The 24,983-nt window shown below is 43.4% G+C and overlaps 1 protein-coding gene across 1 annotated transcript in view; it reads right to left on the bottom strand.

The window, feature by feature from the left end:
* Nucleotides 1–24,983, bottom strand: part of Lonp2 (lon peptidase 2, peroxisomal) — an 86,436-nt gene that overhangs the window by 6,804 nt on the left and 54,649 nt on the right. Inside the window, exon 12 of the mRNA XM_051169091.1 lies at nt 475–617. Within this exon, the coding sequence (XP_051025048.1) occupies nt 475–617 (143 nt within the window). The remainder of the gene's footprint in view (nt 1–474; nt 618–24,983) is intronic.

The following is a 24,983-nucleotide window of genomic DNA, read 5'->3' as shown; positions in this document are numbered from 1 at the left end:
GATGGAGAAAGACAGGGTGAGATGTGTACATGGTTTAGCCCTTTAGGAGTATCCACGGGACAGCAGGTTTGGCACTACAGCAGTCTGACAGGAAAGCTAGTTCCTGTGTTCAGACAGTTGGGAGCAGGCTGATTCACTGCCTCCTTCCCAGGCCCTTAGTGGCACAGGACAACAGGATGTCCTTGACTGAAATGCATTGAAACAGATTAACTGTTTGAATTCTTCGGCAGAGGCAAGTCCGTGAACGCGAGCCAATCATGAAATAGAGGCCATGAGTGTGTCACATCAGCCTGGCTGCCCAGAAGAGGCCATGGCTCGGGCTGTTTCCCTTCAAGAGCCAGACTGTCACATTAGCACCTAAGTGCAACAGTAGATAGGGGAGTGTCCCGTTTATGACACAGCTTCAGAAGCCCCAGCTCTACAACCCCAACATCAAGCAGCCAGCAGTGTAAACATAGCCATGAGAATTGTCACCTCCAGCTCATACAGTGGCGGCCCCAGGATGTCTTTCAGGGCGTGGGAGTCGATCAGAATGGGCATTTCGGGTGGCAGGGCCAAGTCTGCAGTGTCTCCAATGGACTCAGGCTTTGCATCTTCCAGCACATGTTCTTTGCAACCTAAGGGAGACATTTATTGAGAAGTTCCAAGAGAGCTGCTGGTTTGAAAATTCCTTAGCAGTAAGGAGCAACCGGAAGCAAAGTGAGTGCGCTGGTTGAGTCCTCTGTGCACCTACAGGCAGACTTCATTTCCCTGTACACAGGCAGAGCAATCAGCCTTTCAAAGCCCTGCAGGGAATATTCGCTTTGTCTTTACTTGTTTACTGTCTCTGCCCTGTGAAAAGAGGCAACTTGACTGTCTTCTTTTAAAATATAAGTTCTTTCACTGAGAATTATGTTTGGTTGAGAGGAGTGGCTTGAACCTGCCAGCAATTGGGAGGCTGCAGAAAATTTTAAGGTCAGCCTGGGCTACACAGTGAGTTCCATGCCAGCTCAGGATCCTGCCTACAAACAAACAACGAACATCTTCTAAAGCAATAACACTGAGGCTAGTAAGATGGACTGTATCCCAACGCTTGGGAGGCTCAGGCAGGAGGATCACAAGTTCAAAGCTTGCCTGGGTTAAAGAATGAATTTAAGAGTAACCTGAGCAATTTAGTAAGACTGCCTCAAAAATAAACAGCCTGGCATGATGGCGCATACCTTTAATCCACTTAGGACAGGGCAGGCAAACATGTAAAGTCAAGGCTGGCCTGGTCTATAGAGACAATTCTAGGATAGTAAAGGCTCTCACTATATAGTGAGACCCTCAATAGTGCTCACATTTTTAAAAAATAGGTAAATAGTAGAAGCAGCTGGGAATATATTCACTGGGAGAGTGCTTGCTTAGCATTTATGAGGACTTAGATTCAAAACTAAGCACTGAAAAACAAAACAACAATGACTACCAGGTACAATTCAACTAATGGCCGCAGAGGTCAGATGCTGACAATGCAGACACGATATATTAGTCCAGTTCTGTTAGATCAGCAGAGCCTGGGCCTTGGAAAAACTCAACTTCATCTTAGGGGAGTTTGATATGCTGTCCCACGTTCCTTTTTATGTTTTTGGAGATCAAGTTTTACTACACAGACTAGGCTGGCCTTAAATATTCAACCTCTTGCCTCAACCTCCTAAGTGCAGCAATTACAGACACGTGCTACCAGTTTTTGACTGGGGGTCTTGTGCTATTTTCTAATGGACAATGTAAGCCTGGGAATTACAGAATCCGTACAGGCAATGTATGGTTTTTGTTTGTATGTTTGTTTAAGACCGGGCCTTGCTATGTAGCCTTGGTTGGCTTCAAACTCACGATCCTTCTGCCTCACTCTTTTTTTTTTCTTTTTCCTGCCTCACTCTTGAGTGCTGGGATAGCGGGCATGTGCCAGGGCACCTAGCCAGCAATGGGTCTTCTGTAAGGATGAAGCTCAACCTTAAGGCTGTTACTTACCCATAAATAATTGGGCATGCCACAGTGAAAGATACAGCAGCCCAGTCTGAGCTACTTCTCCCCATTGGAGCGTGCTGCTCGGATGGTAAAGTAAAAAGTACCCATCTTCACTCGAGTTTAGCTTATGGGGGCTGGACCATGCTGAGCTCAGAGCTTACCCTCTCACTCCCATCAGTTTTTGTAATTCATCAGGTGAAAGATATTACACGACCTGCAATCAGGTTCTAAAAGGAGTTAAGGTTTAAAACTGTAGAGATCAGGGGAGCTGGAGAAATGACTCAGGAGCACTTGCTGCCCTTGCAGACGACCTGGGCTTAGTTCCCATCACCCACTTGGCAGCTCACAACTTTCTGTGACTCTAGTTCTAGGGGATCCAATGCCTCTTCTGGCCTCCTCGAGTGCCAGGCACACACGGGGTACAAAAAAGGCAAACCATCCATGTACATAAAAACCAAGCAAACACAATGGAAGACACCCCCCACCTCCAACCTGCACTGGGCTGGTGAGTGGCTTAAGAGGGAAAGGCATCTGCAGCTAAGCAAGCTTGGTTCCCAGGCCCCATGTGGTGGACTTGAGGGCTGACTCCCTTCAGCACTCCTCCGACCTCTGTGTGCACGTGCGCACACACAGTTTTAAAATTAATACAAGTAGTTTTAGACAGGCTCTGGTTAGACTAGGTGGACCTCAAACTAAAAGAGATCTGCCCTTCCTGAAGGCTCAGAATTCAGAATAATGGTATGCGCCACCATGCTGGGAACAAAACTGCTTAGAAATTGTAGGAAACTGCCTTTGTTTTGTCTCATAGCTACTGTGCTGATAAGTTTTTGTCAATGTCACAAACTGGAGTTACCTGAGAAGAGGAAACCTCAATTGAGGAACTGCCAGCCTCTGACTGGCCTGTGGGCATGTCTGTGGGTTTGCTTTCTTGATAAATGACGGCTGCGCAAGCGCCCAGCCCACTCTGGGTAGAGAGAATTCCCCTAGGTACCTGCTTCATTTCCATCCCTAGGCTCCTGCTCTGACGTCCCTTGCTGATGGGCTATGATGTGGAGGTGTGAGCCAAGTAAACCCTTCCTTCCCTCAGGCTGATTGTGGCCGCGGTGCTTATCACAGCAACAGAAAGCAGACCAAAACACTAGCCTTGTTGTCTCTGCCCTTGCCTTGTGTGCTAGCTTAAAGTGTACTTAAACTGTTTCATCTTTTCTGACCTTTTCCATATTCCCAACTAGAAAGTGATTACAGTGCACACTAAAAAGAAACATATAGTGATTATAGCTAGCTAAAATTATGTTCACATATTTATTTTAGCTTTATGATTTCCCCCTATTCTCTTTTTCTTTCTTCTACTCTTACAAATCACAAAATTAAGACTTCTTTCATTGATCCTTCTTCTTCCCAAAGTGAGTCTCCAGATGTGTCACAGCAGCACACCTATATTGACTCCAGATAGTGGAGTCACTATGAGGGGACCACTGAATGACACTTGGACCTAAGGGTAAAGGCTCCGTGGCCTTCTCTTCACAAATGAATCATGGGTAGGTTGATCAGAGAACAAGCTGAGCTATGCAAAGCCTTAATACCCTCATTTCCTATTTCTGTGGGGTGCTAAGAATTACAAAGGAAATCTTCGGTAGATTCCACAATGCAGTGCACACGTACCAGAGGTGTGAAGTCTTCCCACATAGATCCTCATAACCACGCCTGCGGCGCACACGACCTTTCAAAGTTTGGCTCAATGCATCCCACGAAGCCTTTTGATCTTCCTAACTTCCTTCCCAGTACTTCTTTCACAAAAAACAAGCACCCGTTAGCTACTCTTAGGCTTGTGAAATGTCAGACTTTCTGAAAGTGACTGTTTTCCACTGCATTAGATCTTAGAGGAGAAGAGAAAGCAGCTCTCACTCATTAGTAAGGTCAGCATGCAGGGAGAAAAGCACTACTTGCTTCAGGTTACTGGCTGCAAAGTGCAGAGTGCCTCAGACAGCTGCCAGCTGCCCTGCTCTGATGTGCCCTGCAAGTTCTGCTGAGATGCAACTGCTGTTGTTGCATTCCATTTTACTGTCACCAGAGGGGATAAGGCCACATGGGTGGAGGTCAAGACACAGTATGGAGCCAAAGCCTTGAGACAGCTGACCGTTTCCAAGTGTGGCACTGGAAGCAGGGGTAAGTGTGCACAGAGGGAGCAGGGGTAAGAACTCTTTCCACAGAAAGGATAGCCCCTTAGGCACCAGGTCAGAGCTAATCTATACTAAGAATGTTCCAGAATTAAAACACATGCTTTGCTCACCAGCATTGGTCTCTCTCTGCTTTTGACTACTGGTATATGGAACCAGTCACTACATGCTCCTGCTGCCACGAAGCCACCACTATGTCTTCTCAAACCTTGAGCCAAAAGAAACCTCTGCTCCTTTAAATTGCTTTTTGTTTTTCTTTTTTTGGGACAGGGTTTCTCTGCATAATATCCCTGGCTGTCCTAGACTTGCTTTGTAGACCAGGCTGGCTTCAAACTCACAGAGACTCACCTGTCTCTGCCTCCCGAGTGCTGGGATTAAAGGTGTGCGCCACCCTGCCTGGCTTACATTGCTTCTTGTAGAGTACCTAAAAGAAAAGTGGTCTGGCAAAATGGAGCTGTTGTGATCACCATGACTATGCGGTTTGTAGGCTTCTTCTAACTGGCTTGTAGAGGGAATCTGGAAGAGTTTAGAGTAGTGGGCCAGACAGGCCAGAGAGTGCTGTCAGCTCATGGCTGTTCTGATGGAAGCTTGGGATGTGGAGAGAGTGGGGTAGGCACCTCACGTTTCAGAAATGCTCAGAGGCTACTGGGAACTGCACTAGAGGCTACCAGGGTTACATTCTGGCAAAGACTATGACTGAGCTCTATCTGTGTCCAGAAACTTTGAGTAAGTCATAAGTATTGGTTAAGTTTTCGATGGAGGAGATTCAAAGACAGTATAATATCCAGGCCACAACATGATTACTGCTTACTGGTCTTTACCAGATTTATAAGACAGAGCAAAAGTGTATTTTAAAAGCCATGCAGTTTGGTGAGGAAAGGAATATAAGTTTGAAGTTGTGAACAGAGTTAAAGTTGTGGACAGGGGCAGTGCTGATAAAGTGTGCACAATGAGATTGGTGCTATTAAAGAGAGCAGAGGGACTTGGCACTTGCATGGGAAACTGGAAAACTGTCTTGAGGTAGGACCTCACCCACAGAGAGCATGCATCAATGCAAACTCATCCAGAAGGAGAATGGCTGAACAAAGGGAGCCTCTAGGCCACCCTATGGAACCAGGGGTACTCAGGGAAATATTCCCAAGCAGAGGCCACTCAAGCTGTGGTACAGGAAACCAGGGTATAGCTTAAGCTGGTGGTGCAACCTGGCATCACCTACATGGCACTGGTCTTACAGGCATGCCAAATGCAAGAGTTATAGGATCATGGAGGCTTACACCAAAGCCAAGTAACCTGTAGAGGTGCTGGAGTCCCTGCATGGAGCTCCTGAGCAGGCTGTGTGTGAAGCTATGAGAGTGAAACCCACACTGTAACAGAGACCTCAGATGCCAGAGATGCAGAAACTGTAAGCTGAGGAAAGCTGTACCCAGAGACTAACACAGCTACAGTCAAGCTGGCAGCATGACTTGGCAGTGGCGCACAGATGGTACTCGTCGTTCTGCAAGTATGACAAACTGCATTACTGAAGACATTGTGTGGATGGGCACCAATGGTCCAGGAGGCTGCCAAGCCCAGGCAATGTGTATCAAGGTTGGACAATGAACTCTAACCCGTAAGATGTAAGAAGCCCTCTCCTCCCAGGTTGCTTTTGGTCATGGTGTTTATCGTAGTACCAGAAAGCAAACTATCGCAACACCTACCCTCCTGGCACCTGAGAGGTAGAGGCAGGATGGCTGCCAGGGACTCTAAACCAGCCTGAGCTGCATCATAGTTTAAGGCCAGCCCTCAAACTGTACAGAGTGAGAATCTATTCTGACAAACAAAGGAAAATAAAATCCACACAACCTCTTCTAATAAATAACCCTGCACAGTCATTAAAATTGTTTTCCAAGTGTCTTAGAGTATTATACAAAAGTTCTTTTGGTTAGCCGGGCGTGGTGGCTCATGCCTTTAATCCCAGCACTCAGGAGGCAGAGGCAGGAGGATCCCTGTGAGTTCTTTTGAAACAAATTTAGGAGGGAAATGGGGGGAAGATATAATTTCATACAGCGTAACACACACATACACACATACATACACACACGCACACGCACACACACACAGAGTGGTGTAGCCCTGTCTCTGACTTCTAAGTCACCCTTAACAAAGTTACTTTACCTCTTTGCATTTGTTTTTCTAATCAAACAAAACAAACAAAAAGTACAGAGCCTCCGGAAGTAAGGCAGGTACTGAGTGACAATATTCCCCCCTCCCTTTTTTAGAATAACACTCATGACAGATTTCTAGACCTCAAGTCTTCCTACCCTAGACAGAAAGTGTTCTCCACAACCTATGTCATAATCACATAATTGTTTTGAATTATGTAAATTAAATATATGTAAGAAAAAACGATGTTAGTATTCAAGACTTATCTCTGTACATACTGTATATTGCCAATTTATTTAATACAAACAGTATCTACTAGCCAGACAGTGGTGGCACATGTCTTTAATCCCAGCACTTGAGAGGCAGAGGCAGGTGGATCTCTGTGAGTTCGAGGCCAGCCTGGTCTACAAAGATAGTCCAGGACAGCCAAGGCTACACAAAGAAACCCTGTCTTGAAGAACAAAACAAACAAACAAAAAGGTATCAGAGACAGGACATGGGAAAATAAAATGGATCTTTCACCTTCATGTAGCTGCATTGACAAGTCACTTCTAAGAATTCCTTTCTTTTTTATTATTTAATATTCACTCTTGCATATTACGTATCATGATGGATTTGCTTTTGTTTGTATATTGCTCAGCTAGGTTTCAGAACTGTTCTTTATGCTCCTCTGTTTAGTTTTTTTCCTTATCCTTTTTTCCCTAAATATTTATTTATTTATTCATTTTACAGTGCTCTATCTGCATGTACACTTGCATGCTAGAAGAGGGCATCAGATCATTTTATAGATGGTTGTGAGCCACCATGTGGTTTCATTGAACTCAGAACCTCTGGAAGAGCAGACAGTGCTCTTAACCACCGAGCCGTCTCTCTAGGCCCCTGTTTTCTTATTCTCAACCCCTCCTCTTTTTACTTAAAACATTCTATAACTTTGACAATCTCTAAAATCGGTGTACTTTCATAGTACCCTCATTTTCTATTCCTCGCTACTTTATCCACTTCAATTTTTTTCTTTTAAAAGTCAACATAGGACGTAGCCTGTATCTTTCCCTACCCTACCCTTGTCTTTATACTTCTCTCCACTCCTAGTCCAATTAACATCCCAGGATATACCATACTGTCTTTTGCCCCTCGCCTTCTAACAGTGGTTGAGGGCAAATGGGACAGTGTTATTAATTGGTTTGTGCAACATAGGCAGAGTGGGTTAGGGTTGATCTCACAGTTCATAGTCCATGTAGGGAACAAATAGGAGGTTATGCCAGGTATCCTGAGCTCTTGGAGTAAGGAATTATTTTCTGAACTACATACTCATTAAAGCCCTACATGAACACTGCAAATATGTCAGCTGAAAGAATATTGATCATAAAAAATAAACTAAGCAAAGAAATAGTTCCAGATGTGTATATCCCTAGGCAGTAACAGAAGAAACATGAAAAGCCAAGCCAATTCCAAAAATTACTAATTCAACAATAACAGTGAGTGAGTTAGGTGGAATACCAGCAAAAGAACTCAAAAGAATGCCTGTAATAATTATAAGAATGAGCCAGGTGTGGTGGTACATCCCTATAATCCCAAAATTCGGGAGGCAGAGGCAGACAGATCTCTGTGATTTTGAGGCCAGCCTGGTTTACAAAGTGAGTACAGGACAGCCAGGGCTACACAGAGAAACTCTGTCTCAAAAAGACAAAAACAAAACAAAAAAAATTCTGAAGGAACTCAGAACATAAGAAACATTTATGATAGATCTATAGCCAACATTATATGAAGCTGGAGAAGCCTCAAAGCAGTGCCACTATTGTCCACTTTCTCCATTCTTATGCAATATAAGCACTGGGAGCCTTAACTTCAGCAGGATACAAGAGACGGATAGCAACAGGCCAGGAAGAAGCCACAGTGCCTTATTTGTAGGTGATATAATTCTGTATGTAAAAGACCTAAAGACTCTCCAGAAGATCCCTTAAAACTTACAGGCATTTTTAACAGAGTGCGAGATACAAAATAAACACACAAAAATCACTAGCTGTATTATATACCAATGGCAAACAAAATGAAAATGAAATCAGGGAAACAATCCCATTTACGACAATCTTAAAAAACACATTGGTATAAACAGAACCAGGGATGGAAAAGACCTCTACAGTAAAAACTTTGTAACACAGTTGAAAGAAATTAAAGAAAACTGGGTGTAGCAGTACATGCCTTTAATCCCAGCACTTGGGATGAAGAGGTAGGTGGATCTTTATGAATTTGAGGTCAATCTCGTCTACAGAGTGAGTTCCAGGACAGCTAGGGCATTATAGTCCTGTTTAGGAAAAGGAAAAGGAAAAGGAAAAGAAAGAGAGAGAGACAGAGAGAGAGAGAGAGAGACAGAGACAGAGACAGAGACACAGAGAGAGAGAGACAGAGAGAGACAGAGAGAGAGACAGAGACAGAGACACAGAGAGAGAGAGACAGAGAGAGACAGAGAGAGAGAGACAGAGAGACAGAGAGACAGAGAGACAGAGACAGAGACAGAGACACAGACAGAAAGAGAGAGCGAGAAAGGAGGAAAAAATATTGTAAAATGGCCATACTATCAAAAGCAATGTATAGATTCAATACAATCCCCATCAAAATTACAATGCCATTCTTCACAGAAATAGGAAAAGCAATCTTAAAGCTGATATAGGGAGCGAGGTGTGGTGGCACACGCTTTTAATCCCAGCACTTGGGAGGCAGAAGCAAGTGGATCTCTATGGGTCTACAGGACAGTCAAGGATACACACAGAAACCCTGCCTTGAAAAACCAAATAAATAAATAAGTAAATAAATAAATAAATCTGATAAAGAACCATCAAAGACCTCAAATAATCAAACTAATTCTGAGCAAGAAGAATACTACTGGAGTTAATATCACTTGATTTTAAATTATATTGCAGAGCCAAAATAATAAAAACAGCATGGCTGGGAAGGTAAGATAGCTCAGAGGAAAGCACCTGATCCCCAGTACCTACAGAGTGGAAGAGGAGATCCAATTCATACAGATTGTCCTCTGACCATATGCCTCATGGCATGTGTGCACCACATATACACATACAAAATAATAAAATAATTTGCAAAGAAGCATGGCACTACCACAGAAACAGACACAAAGATTAATGAAGTAGAGGAGAGGACTCAAATATAATTATAGCCACCTGATTTTGACAAAGACGCCAAAAATACAATGGAGAAAAGATAGTATCTTCAATAAACAATGCTGGGGAAACTGGATAAACATGTAGAGGGATAAGACTAAGTCCTTATCTCTCACCCTTCACACAATCAATTCTAAATAGGTCAAGGGCCTCAAGCACAAGACTTGAAACTCTAGCTATTACAAATAAAGCTGCTATGAACATAGTTGAGCAAATGTCCTTTTGTATGGTGGAGCATCTTTTGGGAATATGCCCAGGAGTGGTATAGCTGGATCTTGAGCTAGACCTATTTTCATTTTCTAAGAAAGAGCCAGAGATTGATTTCCAAAGTGGTTGTACAAGTTTGTACTCCCATCAGCAATAGGAGTGCTCCTCCTTCTCCACATCCTCGCCAGCATGTGCTGTCACTTGAGTTTTTGATCTTAGCCATTCTGATGGGTGTAAGATGGACTCTCAAGAGTCATTTTGAATTGCATTTCCCTGATGATGAGGGACATTGAGCATTTCTTTAAGTGTTTCTTGGCTATTCAATATTTCTCTGTTGAAAATTTTCTGTTTAGCTTCTGTACCCCATTTTAAATTGGATTATTTGGTTCGGTAGTGTTTAATTTCTTGATTTCTTTATGTATTTTGGATATTAGCCCTCTGTCGGATGTATGGTTGGTGAAGATCTTTTCCCAGTCTGTAGGCTGCCATTTTGTCCCATTGACTGTGTCTTTGCTTTACAGAAGCTTCTCAGCCTCATGAGGTCACATTTATTAATTGTTGACCTTAAGGCCTAAGCTGTTGGTTTTCTGTTCAGGAAGTCATCTCCTGTGCCAATGAGCTCGAGGCTCTTTCCCACTTTTTCTTTTAACAGATTTAGGGTGTCTGGCTTTATGTGGAGATCTTTAGTCCATTTGGACTTTGGTTTTGTGCAGGGTGAGAAGTAAGAGTCTATTTGTATTTTTCTACATGTAGACAACCAGTTAGACCAGCATCATTTGTTGAAGATGCTTTCTTTTTTCCATTGAATGGTTTTAGCTTCTTTGTCAAAAACCAAGTGTTCATAGGTGTGTGGGTTTATTTCTGGGTCTTTGATTTGATTTCATTGACCCACCTGTCTGTTTCTATGCCAGTACAATGCTGTTTTGGTTTTTTTTTTTTTTTAATAAAAGGTCTCTCTGTGTTAACCCTGGCTGTCTGGGACTTGCTTTGTAGACCAAGCTGGCCTCAAATTCACAGTGATCCTACAATGCTCTATAGTTGAGCTTGAGATCAGGGATGAGGATACCGCCAGAAGATATTTTATTGTATAGGATTGTCTTAGCTATTTGGGTTTTTGTTTTGTTTTGTTTTGTTTTCGTCTGAAGTGGAGAATTGTTCTTTCAAGGTCTGTAAAGAATTGTGTTGGCATTTTGATGGGAATTGCATTGAATTTATAGATTGCTTTTGGTAAGATGGCCATTTTTACTATGTGCATCCTGCCAATCCATGAGCATGGAGATCTTTCCATCTTCTGATATCTTCTTCAATTTCTTTCTTTCTTCCAAAGATTTATTTATTGTTATGTATACAGTGCTCTGCCTGCATATACACCTGCAGAGCAGAAGAGGACCAGATCACATTATAGATGGTTGGGAGCCACCATGTGATTGCTGGAATTGAACTCAGGACCTTTGGAAGAACAGTCAGGGCTCTTAACCTCTGAGCCATCTCTCCATCCCCAATATGTAGTCTTTTTCCCCCCAAGACAGGGTTCCTCTGTGTAGCCCTGGCTGTCCTGGACTTGCTTTGTAGACCAGGCTGGCCTCAAACCCACAGTGATCTGCCTGCCTCTGTCTCAATTTCTTTCTTCAGAAACTTGAAGTTTTTTTAATACAGGTCTTCCACTTGCTTGGTTAGAGTTAAATGTCCCTCAACCAAAGAGTGAATAAAGAAACTGGTACATGTACACAATGGAATACTACTCAGCTATTAAAAACAAGGAAATCTTGAAAATTTCAGGAAAATGGATAGAACTAGAAAAGATCATCCTGAGGTAACCTAGACTCAGAAACACACACATGGTATGTACTCACTTATAAGTGGATATCAGCCACATAATACAGGATAAACACACTACAATACACAGATCTAAAGAAATTAAATAAGGAGGACCCTAGGGAGAATGCTTAATTCTCATTCAGAAGGGCAAATAGAAAAGACAACAAAAGCAGCTGAAGAGAAGGAAGAGGACGGGAACCTACCATAGAGGTCCTCTGAAAGACTCCACCCAGTAGGGCCTCAAAGCAGATACTGAGACTCACAGCCAAGCTTCGGGTGGAGCACAGGGAGTGTTATGGAAGAGTTGGGGAATAGAAAGACATGGAGGGGTCAGGAGCTCCACAAGGAGACCAGCGGAGCCAACAAATCTGGGCAGAGGAGGAGGGCGCTGCAGAGACTGATGCACCAAGCAAGGATCGTGCATGGTGAGGACTGAGATGTAGTAAGTAGACAGGCAGCACAGTCTCCATGCGGGTCCCATAATATGGGGAGTAGGGACTACTTCTGACATGGACTCTGGTCCCCACATGTTGACCACTTCCTCCTGGTGGGGCGGCCTTGCCAGGCCACAGAGGAAGAGGATACAAGCAGTACAGATGAGACTTGACAGGCTGAGGTCAGATGTTAAGGGAGGACCTCCTCTCCCCCTATCTGAGGACTAGGGGAGGGAGGGAGGCAGTGTGGGACTGGGAGGTGATGAGAGAGGGGCTACAGTTGGGATATAAAGTCAACAACAACAAAAACAACAACAACAACAAATGACTTGACATCCTGAAACTGATAGGGGAAAGAGGAGCAAGTGGACTCAAGACACTGGCTTTAAATAAAGACTTTCTTAATAGGACTCCAATCACTCAGGGAAGAAAGCCAATAATTAACCAATGGGATCCTGTAAGATGGAAAGGCTTTTGTCCAGGCAATGAAACTAATAATCAACTGAGGAGACAGCTTACAGAGTGGGAAAGACTCTTTTCCAGCTATGTATTTGAGAAAATACTAGTGTCTAGAATATATATCAAGAGCCTAAACATTAAGAAAACAAACAATCCGACAAATACTGGGCCACAGAACTACCAACCTGCAATGATATTCCTAAGAATGCAATAGTAGCATTCTATCTTGACGGCACCCAGCAGCTGACTAATTAGACTAAAGGCCTGCTCAACAGGAGGGAAGCCATGCCTATTACTGTAAATCTAGCCAACTACCTGTGGCTAGTGAGGTCAGAGACCCCAGAAGAGAATCTACTACTGCCACTTTTCTAAACCAATATGATCCCAGCTATATTCTAAATGTCTGTTTTTTGTTGTTGTTGTTGTTGTTTGTTTTTTGTTTTTGTTTTTTCAAGATACGGTTTCTCTGTGTAGCCTTGGCTGTCCTAGACTCACTCTGTAGATCAGGCTGTTCTTTATGCCTAAATGAGTAGAGTGCTCATCCCTCATCAAAGAAGCTTCCTTTTGCAGCAGATGGTGACTATTACCAAAAATCCACAATTGGTCAAAAAGCAAAGAACTGTGGGTGCCAAGCCTTGTAGATACATTTATAATACATCCTGTACACATTTATAATATATCCTGTACACATTTATAATACATCCTGCACACATTTATAATATATCCTGTACACATTTATAATACATCCTGCACACATTTATAATATATCCTGTACACATTTATAATATATCCTGTACACCTACGGCTCAGGGAACATCGAAGAAGAGGGAGCAGAAAAGATTGTAGAGGCCAGAGGACCTAAGCAATCTCAAAAGTATGGTTGCCTAAACAAGACCTGCACAACACCACCAGTTAGTGTGTCAACACAGATAGGCGTGATCTCACAAGGCCCCACCCCGATGACGAGCTGTAAGCAATGAATGGCTGGTATGGAGAACCAATGTTCTCTAGGAATGAGGCCTGATGGGTTATCCAAGAAATCTGTTAATCACACAGACACACACACACACACACACACACACACACACACGAGCAACACTAAAAGTAGTCAGGATGTATGTATGTATGTATGTATGTGTCAAAGCCTAGCTTTGACTTTCATGTCTCTGTGCTAAATCTGGAGTATCTATCGAGGTCAGGAAGCTTAAAAAATTGTGGCTGGAATGGGGGTGGGGGTGGGTGGGCTCTGAGATAGGGAAGGGAAGAGGCCTTAAGGGTTAGGGCATAGCAAACACATGTACTATGAAAGCAACAGATGGAAGTCTGGGGGCTAAAGGGTTAAGCAGGAATGGGAACAGGGGAAGGGAGAAAGTGGGGGTAAGGTAGTCAACACTAAGGATTTATAAGACACCTTAATGGAAATCCACTACTTTGTAAGCAAATTAAATATATAATTTAAAATAAAAAGGTAGCTTGAACACAGATACTCTGCATAGATGGACAAAGCAGAAGACTCCAGATAATATGGGCTATTAAACCAAGACTTCAGTGTCAGCCTGGGAGGACTCAGAGGCCCCCAAACAACACAGGCTACTGTCATTGCTCCTGGTTGCCCACCATAACTAGTCGGTAAGGTTCCATTGCTGATGACATAACATATTTTTGTCCCAAGACATAGAAAACTCAAGTGGAACTAATCTGAAAAGGTCTTCTCTGTTGGCTGGTTTACAGAGCACCAGTAGATGCTGTTAGGCTGCTGGGGGAGAAAAGTCACCAATCTTAGCATCCAGTAGTCAACCCTGGAAGCTACAATACTGGTTAATATTTGCCAACTGGATACAGGCTAGAGTCACTAGGGAAGAGGGAACATCAGTTGAAAAATGCTCCCACCAGACCGCCCTGGAGGCATGTCTGTGGGGCATTTTCTTGATTAATGACTGTTGTGGGAGGGCTCATGTCATTGTAACAGTACCACTTTTGGGTAGGGGGTCCTGAGTTGTATAAGAAAGCAGGATGAGCAAGCTAGTAAGCAGTGTTCTTCCATGGCCTCTGCTTCAGTCCCTGCCTCTGGATTCTTGCCTAGAGCTCCTGTCCCAACGTCCTTCAGTGATGGTCTGTGATATGGAAGTGGAAGTGAAATCAATCCTTTCCTCTCCAAATTGCTTTTGATCATGGTTTGTATCAGAGCGATAGCCTCACTAAAGCTTACCAGTGGAGAGCTGCTTGCCAGTGTAATAGTGGCACAGAAGTTAAGGGAAAACCAGCAACTTTCTGATTGGATTTGAGGTCTGTTCCATAGGAAGGAATCCATGGCTTGGCAGGTACTAGGTGTTATAGGTAAGCTACCACTGTTGTTAAGTGGGCACATTGTCACCTTATATTTCTATTCAAAGGTCTGCGCTTTTCTCAGCCTTGACCAGAGAAGCTTCTTTTGCAATTGCTGGCAGTTAATGTAGGAACCCCTAACTGGTCAAAGTGCTGAGCAAGGTCGACTACTGAGTGCCCAGTCCTAAAGCGGACATTTGTATCAATCTTTTCTACTCAAGACTCAGGGGACATCAGGGGAGGGAAGTGGCAAGAACATAAGAGGCAGAGGAAGGGGAGAGTGCTGTGAAATGCTGCCTTGCAGACATGACATGGCCACTGCACTCTTGAACACACTGCAGCTATGGTTCTCTGCACAAGACCAAGCCAAAAAGATCAGTCAACATTTCAGCAGGCAAAACTAATTGGACTCAGTGGGTTAAAAGAGAGAGAGAGAGAGAGAGAGAGAGAGAGAGAGAAGGATGTGAAAGCAGGAAGGGGGTGTGTTGGAGGGTGTTCTATAGAAAGGGTTAGAATGGAGAGCTGGGGGCGGGTATGACAAGATACATGTATGTGTACACACATGAAATTGCCAACAAATAAAATATATTCCAAAAAAGCCAGGTATGGTGGCTCACGTCTGTAATCCCAGCACTCGGGAGGCAGAGGCAGGCAGATCTCTCTGAGTTCGAGGCCAGCCTGCTTGATCTATAGAGTGAGTTCCAGGACAACTACAGCTATGGAGAGAAACCCTGTTTCGAAATTACACACACACACACACACACACACACACACACACACACACACACACACACACACACACACACACACACACACAAACACACACACACACACACACCATATTCCAAAAGGCAAATAGAATGAGTAGTAGAAGCTAGGTCAATGTCATCCCATAACTCCCCTGCCATACCACCCGCCACGTAAGTTGATCTGAAGCCAAAAGGAGGTTGAAATCTTACTATCTTCAGAGACATTTCCAGGCCCTTCTGACAGGTAATCCAGGCTGTTTTGAAGCTAATTCAGGATGTAGCCAAGATGGTCAGAGAAGAATCAAGGCACTGAACTCCATTAAGGCAGCAGGGAAGCACACGGCATGGGGTGCTCCAGTGTGGGTGCTGGGAGTTACCGATGAAAGGCAGAATGGGGGGCACACTCTGGAGCTGCGGTAAAAGGCTGTCCCCAGCTACAGACCTCTCAGTGGGAGAGGTTAGGTTGTTCCTATGCGGCTACTGTGCAGAGACGTGCAGGTACCCCCTTCACCTTTTCTTTCTGTCACAGAATGAACACGATTTTTATAAAGCAGGTCCCAGAGCTACAGAAGAACCCTGAGTGGGCGGCACAGGGGTGAGGAGGGGCTGCCGTGCGAAGCAGTTGGCAGGCGCTTGTCTAACACGCATGCCATCTGGGCTTTGATCCTAGTATCACATCACAAAAAGTGTGGTGACACATGCCTGTGCACACAGTACAGGAAGTGATGGCAGGAGTACTCGAAGTTCAAGAGTATATACTGGGTTTGAGGCTAACTTTGCCTACAACAGACTCTGTCTTTAAAAAAATAAAAAAAAATAAAAAGGCGAGGTAAAGAGAAAGACTATAGGGTATAAAACTTCAGGAAATTGCAGCAGGTCTCTAAAAACCCAGAGAATTGCCTTTCAAATAAATCTTCCCCTTAAATGGCGTTCCTTAAGGTGATCTGTCTTGGGGGCCAGGAGTATAGAAAGCTTAACACCTGTGAATGAAAATTCCTGAAAAGAAGCTGTGTCTGGCTGTGAACCAAACTCCTGGAAGGAATCTGTGTCTGCAGAGACTGACAGACAGACTGGAATTCCAGTCCTGTAGAGAGACTGGACTCCTGTAGGCTCAGGGGCTGATTATTTCATCTTGGTCTGGATTTAGCTTTCTTCTTTACCCAACTCTGTATCTGAACTAACCCCTTCTGATAACAAACAAACAAAACCAAAAAACCTCTTACTGGAACATTAGCTTCCAGCAATCCAAGAGCTAAGTAGGTCATCAGATAACATCTTGGGCCTATAGAAAAGCTTCCCCCATCTTAACGTATCTGCCTCTGTAGTGTAACACAAATGTATTTTAAAGTTGGCTTGATTTATGACTTTCTTTGTTCTATATAACTATAAAAACCCCATGAAACAGCTTCTACATTGGAATTTAAGGCAACATAACCTGTATCCCTGGGCCATGGTCACTCATAGTGGCTCTAGAATAAACCCTCACTCCCTTTAGGATGAGAGCTGTGATGTGAGCACCAAAAGGCAGCCCTAGGATGGACAGCTGTACTCGTCATTTCTATTCTCCATGCTGCTGAACCAAGCCCAGTTAAGTTCAAACGCTACACTTTGTGGTCTTTGGACAGATCTTTCAGAGATTATGAAAGGTGTGTTTATTTCCAAAGAAAGCAGGATTGTAATGACTGAGGGGCAGGTGAAGGCTGAAAACAACAGCGAGAACAAGAGCATTGAACATTGTTAACTACAGCCTGTAACTGAGTACAGACACAGATGGGGTAACTTCCACAGAAATGTTACCTTTCAGCTTATGGAAATAATTCTACCATGAACAGAACTATATAACCATCTGTGTTCTTCCCTGCCGGTGTGACCAGTGCCTAGGGAGAGAGCTGCTAGATTACACTGCAGGTCTGTGTTTACCTTTTTGAAGAACTGCCAAGCTCTCTTCTAGAGCGGCTGCACTATCTGACAGAGATGCATAGTTGTCCTAATTTCTCCACATTCCTGCCAACACTTACGTGTCCTTTAAAATTATTATAGCTACCTTATAAGCAAAAAGTCCCCAAAATATTAAAAAAAAGGGGGGGAGGGAGATGGCCCAGCTAGTACAGGCCTTGTACAACCAGGAATACCTGAGTTTATATCCTCAATACTCAGGTAAAGCTCTATGTGGTGAAGTGTAATTCCAGCATCAGGAAGCAGACAGAATCTAGCCAACTGGTGAACTCCAGGTTTGGTGAGAGGTCCTGTCTCAAAAAGTAAAGTGGAGCTGGATGTGGTCATGTATGCCTTTAATCCCCTGCACGAGGCAGGTGAATCGCTATGAGTTCGAGGCCAGCCTAGTCTACAAAGCAAGTCCAGGACAGCCAAGGCTACACAGAGAAACCCTGTTTCTAAAAACTAAAATAAATAACTAAATAAATAAGTAAAGTAGACAGCAAGAGAAGAGACCTGATGTTGACCTCTGGCTTCCACAGACACACACATCAACAACTCCTGCCTCTCCTCGACACACACAGAATTTTTAAAAAGTAAGATATAAATACCTTTGTTATTTTATAAGACAGAAGAATTATGTGTCTTAAACCCAGACCATTGACTATGGAAGATATGAGAGTCTTCTCAGGGGAACTCAGAAAGGGCAAAACAATATTTTTAAAAATCAGAAAAATCTGAACATATCCAACTGTATAATTTTTGCTATCAGTTTCAGGTTAATCTCTTCCAGAAAACCCTCTTCCCAAATAAAGGAAGTATGCCAAAGGAAATGAGAGTCAGGTTACTAACCATGGCAGACTAAGCATCTGAGCCTGCATGCTTTCTTTCTTTCTTCCTTTTTTTTTTTTTTTTTTTTTTTAATTTTTTTTGGAGGCACAGTTTCTCTCTGTAGCCCTGGCTGTCCTGGAGCTCTGAGATCTGCCTCCTGAGTGCTGGGATACAGGCGTCCTCCACCACACTAGGCTTCAATTTTTTAAATTTTCTTCTTTCTCTCTTTCTTCCTTTCTTTCTTTCTGTGTTCCTATTTTTGTGCAGGGACAAAAATAAAGCAGAGATTGAGGAAATGTCCAGCCAATGCCTGGCTCAATCCAAGACCCACCCCATGGGAGAGAGCCAACCCCTGACACTATTAACCATTCTCTGTAATGCTTGCGGATGGGAGCCTAACATAGCTGTCCTCTGAGTGGCTCTACCTAGCAGATGATGGAAACAGATGCAGAGACTCCTAGCTAAGCATTTCGGGGAGCACAGGGAGTCTTATGGAAGAGTTGGGGTAAAGACAGAAGGCCTTAGAGGGGACAGGAGCTGCACAAGAAGACCAATAAAGCTAAGTGACCAGGGCCCAGGGGGCCTGTGGAGACTGAAGCTCTAACCAAGGGCCATGAATGGACTGGTCTTAGGGCCCTACACAGATGTAGCAGGTGGGTAGTGCGGTCTTCATATGGGTCTCCCAGTAAGGGGAATGCGGGCTGACTCTGACATGGACCCTTTGTCTGCATTTCCATCATTTTCCCCTGGCAAGGCTGTTTCACCAGTCCACAGAGGAAGAGGATGAGCTCAGTCCTGATGTGACTTGACATGCTAGGGTAAGTGGGTGGGTGGGGCTCCCTTCTGAGGGGTAGGGGAGGGTGGGTAGGACTGGAAGGTGAGGAGGGAGGGAGCTATGACTGAGATGTAAAGTGAATAATTAATAAAATAAAAATTAAAAAAAGAAAGAAACAAAGAAACAAGGCAGCTACAGGGCCTGGGGGATAGCTTGGGGGAGAGCTTAGCAACAAGGCCCGAGTTCTACAACCATACAGAAATGGTAACAATAAACAACATGAAGCCAGGCAGGGGCTCCAAGCTTAATGGCCTGAGTTTGGTCCCCAGCCCCACCTGGAAGAAGAAGACAACAATTCCTCAAAATGTCCTCTGATTTCCACTGGCGCTCAGTGGCATGCATATATGCATGCATACATAAACACAATGCAATAAACAAAATTCAAAATCTCTTTAAAATACAGAATTTAATATATAAAAATATCTTTAAACTAGTAATAAATGAAGGAATCAATGGATTAAATACTCAAAGGAACCACCATGCTAGTAATAGTTTATTTTCTTTCTGTCAATATTTTCTTCATTATTTTGGGGGTATAATAGAACCTACATATTACAAAGTATGTTTTATTTCAGCTTGCCAGCAAGCAGTCCACATAATAATCACTGCAGTACAGCTAGAAGTAATGACTGTGAGTCATATTTCAATCTGAGTAACAATTATTAAAATAAAAAAATATAGTTAACCCACCTTTATCATTCATATGATAAAGTTTTTAAAGCCACAGTATCTATAGAAAAATGAAGGCCTGCTGACATAAACTTTAGAAGCTGACATCCAGTTACTGCTGATGGGAATGTAAGTTAGGCAACAGAGTATGGAAATTAATATGGCAGTTACTCAAAAATGAAAAGTAGGATTGCTGAATAACGCAGCTCTGCTCTCCCTGGCTATTTACCAGAACATCCGAGGCAGAGAGGCACTCACACACCCATTTCTATGGCCCTGCTCACAATGGCCAAGTTAGGGAGTCAGCCTAGGTGCTGTCAACAGAAAATGGACAAAGATGTAGCACACAAATGGAGTTTTAGAAGAATGAAATTGCATGGTTTATTGAAAAATGGGTCAACATGGCATGATCATGTTAGTGAAACAAGCCACTCAGATAGAGGGAAGGGGAAAGGAGTGGGGAAGGGATGACCCAGGCGGGGAGTGTATTCAAAATACACGACACACTCAACAGGAGCTTGTACCTGGGCTTTGCTACATTGTGGGTTCTTCTTTCTTCCACCCTTCTTCATCCCCTTTCTTCTTTCCTTCACCCCTAACACTAGATATGAGAGGAAAAAGGATAGAGAAGAAAGGAAAGAGATCCCTGAATAAAGTCAGGGGTCAGAAAGGAGGTGGCATTACCTTTAGACCACTTCCTGCTGCTTAGGGGCACTGAGCTCCTTGGGGGCAAGCTTCATCTACAGCTTCAAGGTATCTGATTTCTCCTTCTTGTTTCTTCCTTCTACATGACTGCTTAACAAACCACAACCAATAGCAACCACCACCACCAACCGCCACGAACCACCAATCCCACCTAGCATTTATATGCCTTCTGGAAAGTCTCCAGAATTCCATATGTCACACAATCGTGGAAACTATCTGCAGCTGGCAAAATCACACCCCTGTCAGAGCCGAGGCAAATGATAGCCAACTGCTGTGAAGCTGCCCCAGATCCCCACACCTGGGATTAAACCCAAAACATTCTTATAATATTTCTGTGTTTTTAAAGAAACCAAAATTCCAAAATTTTCACTACAGGAAGTGCCTTTATGAAACCCTGCACTACATGTGACACCAACAGCTATCTCTTTATGTACCTACTTCAACCAGCAGGCCATACACTGGCTACAAGTTCCACTCAATCTGCAGATATGACTTAGAGCATAGCATGCAGTCAGATTTCAGCAGTGCTAGAGGGTTTTTGGTAACTGAACGAACCAACATACTCCGAGCCATACATGATCCTGTTTGGTACCAGAGGAATCTGCACTCCAGTTTCTCAAAGAGTTTGCAAGAGTTACCTAACAAAACTCATTTTCTATGCTGGAGATTCAGAAAACAGTCTCAATTATTTGGATTAGTTTAGCTGCAAAGACCATGCAACAATATTTTAAAAGTCCCAGTATAACCCCAAGTATTCTTGCAGTTTAGAGGGTCTGGTTCTCCCTGCATCTGCATACAGAGGCAAACTCCATTCTCCTGAGCCAGGCCAGTACTCATACGAGAACAAATGGTAAGTCAGCGTAAATATCAGGCTCAGAAAAAAAAAATCAGTGCACTTTCATGGTATCAGCAGATGTGAATAACATATTTCACTCCAGTATTAGAATACTGTCTTGATTTTAGATGTTTAAACACAACATGCTGTTACTAAGCACAAAGGATTTACTATAAAAACTTGCAGTCTCTGCCCCTAAAATTTATAATTTTGGTTTACAGAAGGCTATAAAAGCCCCCAAGCTTTATCAGAAAGACAAGTGTCTTGAAAAATGAAAGTGTCTCTGAAATCCATAATCCCCAATAGTAACCTCAGTTTCTTGACAGTGGCAGATGTTTTTTTCTTTTTTCTTTTTCTTCAGATTTTTCATTTGTTCTGAGCTATCGATATAATCAAAGGCCAGAAAAGAATTGACAAGATGGAGGAAGACTTTCAACACTGAAAATGTGAAACATAATTCACACTTCACGCCCTATCTGCATAACTTCAGTCTTGAGTAAGAAACTTCAGTATTGGATACAATGTTCTGATAATAAATTCGTCTCATAACGCAATGGCTGTTGACTGTCACAACTTTTCAATGACCAAACCTGCTGGCAACGGCAGAGTTCAAAGCTGTACAGTCTGAAGATCAGGAAAATGGAGGTCAGCTTTATTTAGCCCCCATAATACAGAAATTGTGACCTGTCACAACCTTGCCTTCAGACCCAGGCATGATTCTAGAAACTAAATCTCACTTCTGAGTCTTTTTTTAAAAAAAAAGATTTATTGTATATACAGTATTCTGCCTGCATGCATACCTGCACACCAGAAGAGGGCACCAGATCTCGTTGTAGATAGTTGTGGGCCACTATGTGGTTGCTGGGAATTGAACTCAGGACCTTTGGAAGAACAGACTAGTGCTCTTAACCTCTGAGCCAGCTCTCCAGCCCACTTCTGAGTCTTGTAGCAATCCAAAATAAGCAGCCAAAGCATGTGCTTTGTGGTTTTGCTGTATAGAGGCAGATACACAAAGTAGTCTCTTTATTCTAAATCCAACCAGAAACAAAGAAAGGCATGGAAGGTAACATATTTGAGGACTTTTATATGTGCATGTGCTGCCGAAGTGAGCCTGAGGACTTTTAAATGTAATCAGAAGCCTTCCAATTACTTTCACTTCATTAAAAATAGTGGGGAGTTTAAAAAATAGATTTATTAATTTTATGTGTATAATAAGTGTTTTGCTGTCTGACTACCATGTAGCTGGTCTTTGCTACTTTGTAGGTTTTTTTCCCTACTCTTTATCCACCCCAACCCTGTTTTACCCCCACCACTGATCTGATTTCTTTCCTTTTGTTTCTTCTTTGATCATGGCTATTACCAAACTGCAATGGCCAGACGGTGGTGGCGCACGCCTTTAATCCCAGCACTCAGGAGGCAGAGACAGGCAGATCTCTGTGAGTTGAAAGCCAGCCTAGTTTACAAAATGAGTCCAGGACAGCCAGGGCTACACAGAGAAACCATGTCTTGAAAAACCAAACAACAACAACAACAAAACAAAAAATTACGAACAAACAACAACCAACCCCCCCTAAACAAATATCAACCACCAACCCTGCCTCTGGGGTTTCAGTATTTATATACTCTCTGAAACTTTCCCAGAATTCCAAACATCACACAATCACAGAAACTATCTACAGCTGCAAAACCACACCTCTGCTAGAGCCCAAGGCAAATCAGTCCACTGCTGCAGACACTTGGACAGTTTGAAGCAGCCCGTCCGCATCACCACACCCGGGACTAAAGTGAAAGCACATTCTTATAATATTTCTGGGTTTTTTTTTTGTTTGTTTTTGTTTTTTAAGAAACCAAAATCCCAGAATTGTCAATACACTACCCCTTTTGTGCCTGGTGCCTGCAGAGGTCAGAAGCAGGCATCAAATCCTCTGGACTGGAGCTACAGATGGTTGTGAGCCACCATGTGGGCTCTGGGAAGCAAACCTTAGGTCCTCTGTAAGAACAGCAAGAACTCTTAATTATGGAACCATCTCTCCAGCCCCATGAATGAAGTTTTTATGTCTTCAAACAAGAACAACAAGATCCACACTGAAAGCATCGTCCCAATTTTTGCTAAAGATTCATTTACTTATGAGTCTTACAGACTTTTCTTCCCCTCAAGGCCACTTAACAATGGTCCAAACTTATTCTTTCTGTTTCTGTGTCACAGAAATGTCTACTCTCTATCAACAGCCAAACACAGGATTTCTTTAGAATTCTAAACTAATTAATCTCTGGGAAATGGGGCTGCACCAGCAGAAATTAGCTGTATGAACACCTTCCCAAAGCAGCAATAAACTGGGCTCCCTTCGGCACTGAAACTGGATACAGAGAAGATACGCATGGGCTCTTGCTGCTACGACTCCTGCTCAGTGGAGACGTGGCAGAATCTACCCCTTCTCCTAGGGTTCCAATGACAAAGCAAGATGTGATTCACCAGTGTTCACTGTGGGGAACCAATGCGTCTATTGGCTTTCTTACAGAGCTTAGGTGGTGGTTCCTTACAGGGGTGTGGGTGCTCCTAACCTGACAAGCCATGACTGGAAAACCTTTATTAGCAGTGATGGAGGTGTCTCCGCATCCGCACTGATGGGGTGCTCGTCCTCTAGTCTTCCCCTGTGTACGTCCTTTAGCCAGTCCTCCAGGCCACATGCAATCAAGGCAGAGCTGCACACAAAAGGCAGCAGGGAACAAGAGGATATGGCTGAATGTCTCAAAATGGTGGTTGCTTGGTTTGGAGGACAGTCACTCCAAAGTAGCACATTGCTGGGCGTGGTGGCATATGTCTGTAATTCTAGTATTTGGAAGGCTGAGGTAGGAGGATGGTACACTCAAGGCCAGAATAGGTTACAAAATGCTCACTCCCTTTAACCCTCAGCATTCCTTGTTCTCTGCTTCTTGATCCATCGGAGACCCAATGAGTCTCAGCTGAAAGCTCCCAACCATCATGATTGACTGTCCCTTAAATGGTGGAAAATCTACCCTTCCTTTCTTCACCTGCTTCCATCAGGTGCATTGTCACAGCAATAGGTGCAAGCAACACAGTGGCAGAGCTGACTAAAGCACTGCCTGTTGGTCTTTAAAAAGATGAAACCGAGATGTGAGCCCTGCATCTACCTTGTAATATAAAATCCTGCAAGGGGTACACCTTGCCCTGTTAATCCTTTAGCACTCAAGACTTAACTTCCTTAGCTGCGGCAGAGCATGATTTGAGGTTAGCCTGTGTGAGGTATGATCCTGGTCGTCTCCTGATAGCCAATTCCTCCCGTGCTTAACCTTTGTCAAGCTTTATGATGTGCGGAGAAAGGGGATATAAACTGAGCAGCATATAGTAGATGCTTTTTTTAAAAAAACATTTAAACCTGGTCTGCGAATACAGTTCCCTGGTAGAATGCGTACCTAAGCAGTGTAAGGCCCTAAGCTCAATTTTCAGCATGAAATAAACAAAAACTAAAGAAAAGTAAAACATGAGGGAGGCAACTGTTAATCCCAAAGATGAGAGGAGAAAGATCGCTGGCTCAAATCATCATAATCACATTAATTAAAGCAAGTAATTAATTAAAGCAAGCTTTTTAAAATCTGTGCACACAAGCTGCCTCCCCCTAAGGGCGGGGTCAGCATTGGAGGTAAGGCAAGGATTTTATAGCGCTTAGGCAGAGGGGGTTCC

This window comes from Acomys russatus, chromosome 26 (genome assembly GCF_903995435.1).
Source record: "Acomys russatus chromosome 26, mAcoRus1.1, whole genome shotgun sequence".
NCBI lineage: Eukaryota > Metazoa > Chordata > Mammalia > Rodentia > Muridae > Acomys > Acomys russatus.
Note: the sequence above shows the minus strand (reverse complement) of the source record. Positions and strands in the feature narration are given on the sequence as shown.